General features: G+C 55.5%; 1 protein-coding gene across 1 annotated transcript; it reads left to right on the top strand.

The window, feature by feature from the left end:
* Positions 1 to 1,016: 1,016 nt before the first annotated feature.
* On the top strand, positions 1,017 to 5,118 carry LOC136366201 (serine/threonine-protein kinase pim-1-like). Its single transcript, XM_066327098.1, is given in 9 exon segments — positions 1,017 to 1,119; positions 2,207 to 2,420; positions 3,087 to 3,159; positions 3,548 to 3,619; positions 3,621 to 3,915; positions 4,568 to 4,605; positions 4,607 to 4,703; positions 4,977 to 5,067; positions 5,069 to 5,118. Coding segments are annotated over 9 exon segments (1,026 nt in total). The 3' UTR covers positions 5,112 to 5,118.
* Positions 5,119 to 8,649: the final 3,531 nt, after the last annotated feature.

Raw genomic sequence — 8,649 nt, 5'->3', positions numbered from 1 at the left:
TTCTTCCCAAGCAACTCTCTGAGTAAGTCTCCTGAACAGGCAAAGCCTGCCCTCCAGAAGTCCAGTGTAGAAGTCCTTACTGATGTTCCTCCTGATTTCACCAAAGATTGCAAACTCTATTATTTCATGATCACTGTGCCCCAAGCAGCCTCCAACCACCACATTCTGCCACCAGCCCTTCTCTATTTGCAAACAACAGGTCAAACATAGGCCCTCCCCTGGATGGGCTCACCCACCAGCTGCAATAGAAGTTGTCCTCCATACACTCCAAACCCTTCCTGGACTGCCTCTTTTCTGCGCTATTAAGTTCCCAGCAGATGTCTGGCAGGTTAAAGTCACCTACAAGAACAAGGGCCGATGATCCTGAAACGTTCTCCAGCGGATTATAGAGTTACGTTGTCCAGCTCTTCTTCCTGGCTGGGTGGATGATACAGTAGGTTACTTCCCAGTAGGTTCCCCTGGTACCCCGTCCTGTTTTCTTAGGGTAGAACAATAACAATGAAAACCTTACCAAGGGCACAACTCCTCAGCCCACAGGGAAAAGAAAGGACAAGCTGTCAAGTTCTTCCAATAGTTGTCCTGCTTTGCTGCAAGACTCCTGCTGCATACATGGTGTGGAAAGCCAAGGGAAGCTGCAGTTGGTGGCACATCTTGTGACAGAAGCTGCACCTCGCTCTCCAGAAAAGGTTCTGGAAAGAGCAGACAGGACTGTGAAGATTCTTGGAAACTGAAACAGCTTTGGAGAAATGAAATAATAATAGGAAAGAACCAATCCAAGATCAGTTTTCTCTATTTATTTTTATGTTTCCCTTTTTCCATTTTCCACTACTTCTCTATCCCATTAAGTCCAAATGGATCTCATCTCTAAGATCCATGACCTTGGCAAGTTTTAGACACTCTAAATAGATATTGTAAAAGAAATGGACCAGGAGACCTTCTGCTCCTTGGTTATAGCCTTTAATAAGAAGGGCCTAGAGGTGGGGGGCTCGGGTGCTCGCCGCCGCTTGCTGCTCCCGATGGTCGACGTCCAGGAGGAGGGCTCATGCAGGCCTGTCGTTTCCGACAGGACTGGGGGCCTCTTCCCTCGCAGGGATCGTCCCAAGGCTCCTCTTGGGCTCAGTAAGCTCCGAGTGCCATTCAAGCCGTGGTGACTCACTTGTTGGGCTGGAATCAGTGTGATTAGCTCCTATTAGGTCCTTCACAGCACGTAGTGCAGAGTCTCTTTGTGTGTTTTAAAGTGGCTCGTTGGTCAGGGTCGTTTTATTCCTAGGCAGCAACATGATTTTAATATGCATGGGTGCGCAAGCCCTGATAGGAAACGTGGCATCCATTCCGGGGAGCAGCGGCTGGGTTACCCAATGAGTCAGAGGGGATGAGGGGTACAAACAACTAAAGGTAGGGTAATAAAACAGATAAAACAGATGAAAACCCTTTAACAGCGAACTCTTAGAATTGAAAGGGGTAGGTACATTAACTGGGACATTAACTGGGAGTTTCAACCAGGGTTAGAACAATAACAGCAACACGGCTGGAACAGAAACAGGTAATCCCTTTGCAGTCTGAACATTCTCAATTTTATTCATAACAGATATCATGAGCTAAACACAATTTTCCTTACCATTTTTCTTGGAAAGCAATGCTGGAGACACAAGCGCAGTGCTTGGGTTGGGTACAATTCTGCATTCAGGGAATGTGCTCTGACAATGTGTGACCCTCAGCAGGGACAATGGACGCAACCAAGGGGATTCCTCTGGCACAGTGCAGGAGTCAAGACTCTGGGTCTTGGCTCAACAGGGCCAAAGTTCCCAGTGTTTGGACAGGCTCAGGGGCTGCCCCCGGGAGCGCGGGGCTTGGCGTGGGCCGAGCGCGGGCAACGGACAAACGGACACGAGACAAACAGCCCCAGGCCTTCAGTTGCAGCGGCAGTGCAGCAGCAAGACTGTCGACTCCCTCCGCTTCTCCTCGCCCTCCTCCCGCAGTCGCGCACCCTTCTCCTGGTCTCCCTTTCCCGGGGTCCCCCTCCTCTCCCAGTTTTTCCCTCTCCCCTCTCTGGCCGTGCCATGTCCCAGCCCGCTCCCGGCCCCGGCGGGACCTGTACTGCGGTGGGTGCTGCTGGCAGGGATCAGTGCCTTGGCCGCGGCAGCAGCGCCGCCCTTTGGCTGTTCCTGTGGCCGAGCCCGGCCCCGGCCCCTCCTTCGCTCCGCAGAGGACACATGCGGCTTCCCGGCCCGCGCTCCGCCACTCGGCAGCGCGGCCACCGGCCCCGAGCCGCCGCTGCCCCGTTCCAAGGAGGCAATGCCGGGGATGCCCGGCCCGGGGCAATCGAGGGGCGCTCAGGGCTGCTCTGGCCCCGGTCCAAGCGCTGACCGCCGCGTTTCGCCAGCAGGGAAGGCGCAGCGGGGCTCAAGGAGCCGCACCGAGTTGAAATGAATGAAATGTAGAAATTCCTTTTTCTTGGACACAGTCTGTCATTTGTAAGAAAGTTATGCTGTTTAAAATGTTTATGCTGTTTGTACCCAAAATTTGTACCTCAAAAACCTTATTCCAAGTTGTATACCCCCTCTAAAACCCCGGGTTCCCTTCCCCTTCCGTCGGGCTAGGCTGTCCCCATTCCCCACCAGCTCCTCGAACTGCCGGCCCCGCCTAATAGGAAAATCCCAGGACTTCCATGGGGGGCAATCGCTCCAAACCGAAGTGCAGTTGCCGGCAAGCGGACCCAAAAGCCGGGACCCGGCACAAAATCCAGATAAAAGGGAGACACTACAACAACGAGAAGACCCTCAGCTACCTAAGGACTGAATTCTGCTTCTGCCGCCTCGCCATGACCACAAAGAGACTGGGAAGAAGTGACGCCCCTAGACCACACGAGCCCAGTTGGGTTGCCGGGGATTCCCGCGAGACCGGAACCCCCGACTCTGCTGCGGCGAGAGCAGCAGATTCGCCTGACACCTAATCCTCAGCGACGACAGGAGCGAGAACGGCGACAGGAGCAGCGGCGGCGCAGGCGACCCCTCGAGTTCCCCCTTTAAAGAGCTGACTAATAAAAGCTTTTCAAAGGAGCAGGTCTCCTGGCCCATTTATAACAGAGTGGGTTCGCTGCTGGGGCGCAGCGGCTTCGGCAGCGTCTTGGCGGCGACGCGGCTCTCGGATGGCGCCCCGGTGAGCGGCGGGGCCGGCGGCGGGGGCAGGAGGAGGAGGAGGAGGGCGGAGGAGGAAGAGGAATGATGAGGCTGGGCTGACAGGGCAGGCTGGCGAGCGGAGCCAGCGCTGCTAGCCCCTTGGCTTGGCAGGTGGCCATCAAAGGGTGGCCATGGAACACGCGTCCTGCACTGAGGGCGAGCTGGTGAGTGAGCGGGGCCAGCAGGAGAAGCCGGGGTGCGCCGGGCGGGGATGAGCCGAGGCCCGGCAGGGTGGGGAGCCACCGGGACCCTTGAGGGAGAGCGGGCATGGGGCCAGCGCAGGGTGCAGAGCATCCTGGCTGGGTGAGGGCTTCCCCAGCCCTGGCACGTCCTCGGCCCCACTGATGGCACCGTGATCCCTCCCGCAGCCCACTAGCACCAGCGCACCTCTGGAGATCATCCTGCTGGACAAGGTCTCCACTGGCTTCCCTGGTGTTGTCCAGACTGCTGGAGTGGCTGAGCTCCCAGCGACATCGGGATGGTGCGGTAGCACCTGGAGTGGTGTCATGCTTTCTGAAGCATTTCATTCAGGCACGGGGATTCCTGTCTGAGGAGGTGGCGCGGAAACTGTTCCACCAGGTGCTGGAGGCCATGCGGCACTGCACCAGTTGCGGGGTCCTGCACTGGGACATCAAACCAGAGAACATCCTGGTTGACCAGGCCACTGGGCAGGTGAAACTCATCGACTTTGGCTGTGGCACCTACCTTCAAGACACGGCCTACACTCACTTTGCAGGTGAGGCAAGAGTGTGCTCCCAGTTCCTGACATCTCACAGCCCAACATCTCACAGCCCGACATCTCACAGCCCAACCTGGGTGTGGCAGTGGGGATTCTCCCTTTTGCTGCCTGTCATGACACTGAGAGTTCAGCTGAGTTGCTTTTGAGCAGGGGTGGGTGGGGGCCCAGCTTCCAGCCCTGCTGGCAGCCTTTGCCAGCCACTCTGCCCAGGACTGGGGCTGGGGCTGGGGCAGCCAGCCTGACAGGAACACCCATGGGTGGGGCATTAAAGAGTGTGGAGTCAGAACCTATGCACCAGGCAGTTTGGTGTGCAGTGTGAGAAAGGGCTTGGACTGCTCCTCTTGCCTTCTTTGCCTTGACTTCATGTTTTCTGGGGCAAAGCAGGCAGGGAGGAGGAGGCATGGTTTTACTCCTCTCTGAGTGGGTTTTCCTTGTCACGGGTCAGGGCATACCAGGGATTCCACTGCCCTCTTCCAACACCAATGGTTTCTTTCCAACCCCAAGTTTGTACACAAGTCCCAGGTGCTGGGTGGGAGAGCAGCGGGTCCACACCATGTGCCACTGGGGCTGTCCTCACATACCCAAGGATGCTGGGGCCAGGCTCTGGGGCAGCAGCATCCCCCTGATGAACTCCATCTGTAGTCCATAGGAACACCATCATACAGCCCCCCAGAATGGACCCACTTTGGCTGGGTACTATGGCCGGCCAGCTACCATCTGGTCCCTGGGCATCCTGCTGCACCAGATGGTCTGTGGGGATGCACCCTTTCAGGAGGGGCCAGAAGATCAGCTGAGACCATCATCTCTCGCTGCCACAAATGGCTCTCTCCAGGTGGATCCTCATCTCTGGGCATGGGAGGAATACCAGTGCTGGGAGGCAGCAGCGGTCTCGTGAGCATCCTGCTCTGGCAGCTGCTGTGGGAGGTGGCACATGTCCTGCTCTCCTGCTCTCCTCCAAAAACAGGCAATTGATGGGAAAGTTTAGGCCCAGCTCTGAGCACATCCAGCATGGCCGTGGGCATGGGAATATGGGCAAAGCAGACCAGAGCCTTCTCCACTGACTAGTGGTTTCTGGTTTCTCTCCCCAGAGTGCAAGGCTCTGATCAGGTGGTGTTTATCCATGCTTGACTCGGAGAGGCCCTCATTAGAGACTTTTTTGTGATCCTTGGATGCAGGATATCCATCAGCCATAGAAGAAGGGAGAGAGACACCGGCACACTTTGATGCAAGGCCTTGGTAAGTTACAGCTCCACACATGCCTTGGCAATCAGAAGCGAAGAAACCCAGCTTTTTTGTGCTGCCTGTGTCACTGCACAGGGGTCATCAGATTGGAACAGGCAGCCCTTGTGCTGGAGCTGGGCTGCTCTGCCCAGCACTGGTGGCCGCCATCCAGGCTGGTTTGGCGTGTCCTGGTTCACTGACAGCTGGGGCCCTGGGCAGAGCCTGACAGCCTGGTCCTCACACCCAGGGAAGGAGAAGGAGCTCCTGGAGAAGCTGAAGAGGAGGCTGCTGTTGCTGTAGACAGCAGGACAACATCGAGGATGACAACCTCTTCCTGGATCTGTCCACCACAAAGTTGAAGAAGATGGACTTTGATTCTGGCACCTTCCTCAAAGCCAGGCTCCACGGGGAATTGGCAGATGAGTTCACACACAGGGGTATGCTCCAGATTTGGGCATTGCACAGCCAGGCCAGGAACCAAAAGTTCCCCTTTGCTGGGGCTGATGCAAACTGATTCTTCAATGGGCTTGCCCAGCTGCTTTTTGGCAGGGCTGGGGCCATGGGCTGGGGTGGTTATGAAATGGAAGTCGGCTCCTGGCCCTGCCAACCAGCCCCCACCACCCACCGTGCCCTGGGCTGGGGCTGGGGCTGGGGCAGGCAGCCCGACACAAACAAACCCCCACGGAGGGAGCAGAGATAGGACTCCAGAACCTGTGCTCAGCTTCTTGCTTTGCAGGCAAGGAATGGCTTGGCGCTCCACTCCCCTTGTTTGCTTTTGGGATCATTGTTAGTTTGGGGGGCAGTGCATGGGTGAAGAGTAAAAGCACGGCTTACCTCACTGGTGAATGGGTTTTTCCTTAGGCATGCAGGGCCTGGGGTTTCTCAACCTCTGACTGAGACAGGATCTTTTACCTTTTACCTTGTTTCCCCTTTTTGTCTGTAATCTAATTTTATTAATTGGATGTTTGTTTTTTTGGAGGAAGCATTCTAGGAGCTGTCCAGTCTGGATGGGGAAAGTGCTTAGGACCAGCTGTGGAGTGGATGGGCCATGCCCTTGGAGAAGGCTGAGAACATGGTTTGGGAGCAGCTTTTCCTCCAGCATTGGATGGCATGAGGTGGGTCCCCGTCTTCTGGCACGGGTGGGATAAGAGCTTTTGGGAGATGGCAGCAAGCATAGGAGCGTCCTGCTCTGGGCAGCTGCAGAGTAGGTGGGATCTGCCGTGGCTGGCTGCAGGCTGGGCACATGTCCTGCCCTCCTGCTCTGCTGCCAAGGGCAGCAATGATGGGCAGCTTTGGGCCCGCGGGCGGCTGGGACCAAGGGCGCAGGAGCCTTCATCTGATGGGCAGTTTCTGGTTCCTGTCCTTGCAGCCGGGCTCTGCGGGTGCTGAGGCTGCTCTGGGCTCTGCCAGGGCTCTGCTGGAGCTCAGCACCGGGCCGGAATCAGCCAAAGAAGAAACGGTGTGACCTGCAGCAGAGACCTGCCTTGAGCATTTCAGCATGCAGCTCAAGTTTGCAGAGTGTACACCTCTGAGGGAAAACATGACACCCCCCCCCAAAAAATAACTTCTTCAATACCTTCTGAAATGAAATCAATCCTTGGGATGACCCAAATGCTGTTTTTCAGCTTGCTCAAGCTGTACCTCAGCTCTTCTGTAACACTTCTGTCCCACCTGCCTTTCCCTTCACACCTGCTCCCCTTTTCACCCAGTGAGTTCCCAGCCCATTGCAGTTTTCCATCACACTGTTTCCTTCCTTGATGCCCCTCACCATGAGGAGAAGACTGAACCCTAGGCTTAGGGACTCATCTTGTCACTTGCTAAGGAGCAGCAATGTCTCAGAGGTCCGGTGCCATTTTAGTGTTATTGAGAGCTGCTCTCTAGCCCATCAGCTCTCCTCACTGCTGAGTTCCCACTCCCTTTCCTTGTCCTGTCCAGCAGCATGAGCTCTGTGACTCCCCTTGAGCCTCCCAGCCCACTCACACCAGCTCAGCAGGCTTAAGCTGAAGCTTCTTTGTCTCCCTGGCACACCAGTGCAGTCCCCTCTGCGGGGAGCCCCAGCCCCAGAGCACAGCACACAGCAGTGCAGTCCTGGCTGGAGCAGCTGCCCTGCGCCCCAGGCTTGGCTGTCTGTGGCACCTAAATGCTCCCTGTTTGCAGCTGTCCCTGCAGGATGGCCTTGGGGCAGAGCCCAGCCGGGCTCCCTCTGCATCCCCTGATGCTTGGGGCAGACAGTGGTCCCGGGGCAGAGGTTCATGGGGAGCACCCAGAGCTGTGGCTTGCAGTCAGTGTTTACAAGTGTTGTGTTCTCATCTGATGCAGCTCATGAGGAAAACAACCTGTGCTGCCAGGCCAGCAGTGCCCCTGTGGGCAAGGACCAGGCTGAAGGGCTTTCCTGTTCCAGAGGAGCCGGCACTGAGCCTTGGCAGGGCCAGGCAGGGCTGGAGCCGGGTCTCGCCTGCTGTGCGGGACTCGCTGCCCACCAACCGCCCCCAGCCGCCGCACTCCGTCCTACAGGGACAGAAGGGTCTGTATGTGCCAGGGGCTCTGGGATGTCTCTGTGTCATGTGACAGAGGGTCTGGTTGCAGGTCTTCGGTGTCCATGGACAGAAGGGTCTGTGTGTGCCCAGGGGCTCTGGGATGTCCTCTGTGTCCATGCACAGAAGGTTCTGTCTGTACAAGGGTTTCCATAATGTCTTTGTGCCCATGGGATATGGAATGAACACAGACAGTGAAAGTGTCAGCTCACGTTGCTTGCACACTCCTTCCTTTCTGATACAAGACACATCCATGCACACCCCACATACAGATTATTAAAAGGAATAGGGATGGATAGAGATTTCCCACGTAGCTCTAACTTTTGGCATAGCTCACTTGTATGACTGGTGGACCAGGGGTTTTTCCCCAGCTCTGTGTGGGAAGTGGTGTCCAAGAGCTGAAGGGAGCAGCATTCAGGTTCAGGATTTCTAGGCAGGAAATGGAGCTGACAACCATCCCTGTAACTCGCTGTATTAATCAGGGATGGGCTGCTGGGTTTTCAGGAATATGGCACAATGAAGACATGAGACTTGGCAAAATCCCAGCTCTCTGTGGATTTGTGCAAAGGGGGGAGCAGCAGAAACATTTTGTGTCTGCTTTGGCGGCCACAAGGTCCAAGGAGTTGGGGTGGCAGAGGGTGACCTGGGATTGTGGAAGGTAAAGTCCTATTTCATGAAATCTCAGATTGGCATAGGACAAAGCTAAAAGTATCCAGAACCCCACTGATGAAGGCTTTGAGATGCTGCACATCCTGGAGGAAGAGCTGCTGTCACACAATCCATTGGGATTTATGACTTTCATCTGCAACACTTTAGTTCCAAGGTTCAAACGTGCCTTATTTTTACTCTCAAGACACAGCCATGCAAAATTTGTCATTTAATTTCCTATTGCTTCAATCACTATTTAAAATAATTCCATATTGGGAAGAAACCCAAAATTGTTAAAAAAAAGGATGCTGAGGTCAGTAAGATGGAT

The sequence above is a fragment of the Sylvia atricapilla genome, chromosome 11 (assembly GCF_009819655.1).
Source record: "Sylvia atricapilla isolate bSylAtr1 chromosome 11, bSylAtr1.pri, whole genome shotgun sequence".
Taxonomy (NCBI): domain Eukaryota; kingdom Metazoa; phylum Chordata; class Aves; order Passeriformes; family Sylviidae; genus Sylvia; species Sylvia atricapilla.
This window is presented reverse-complemented; position numbering and strand designations above follow the sequence as displayed.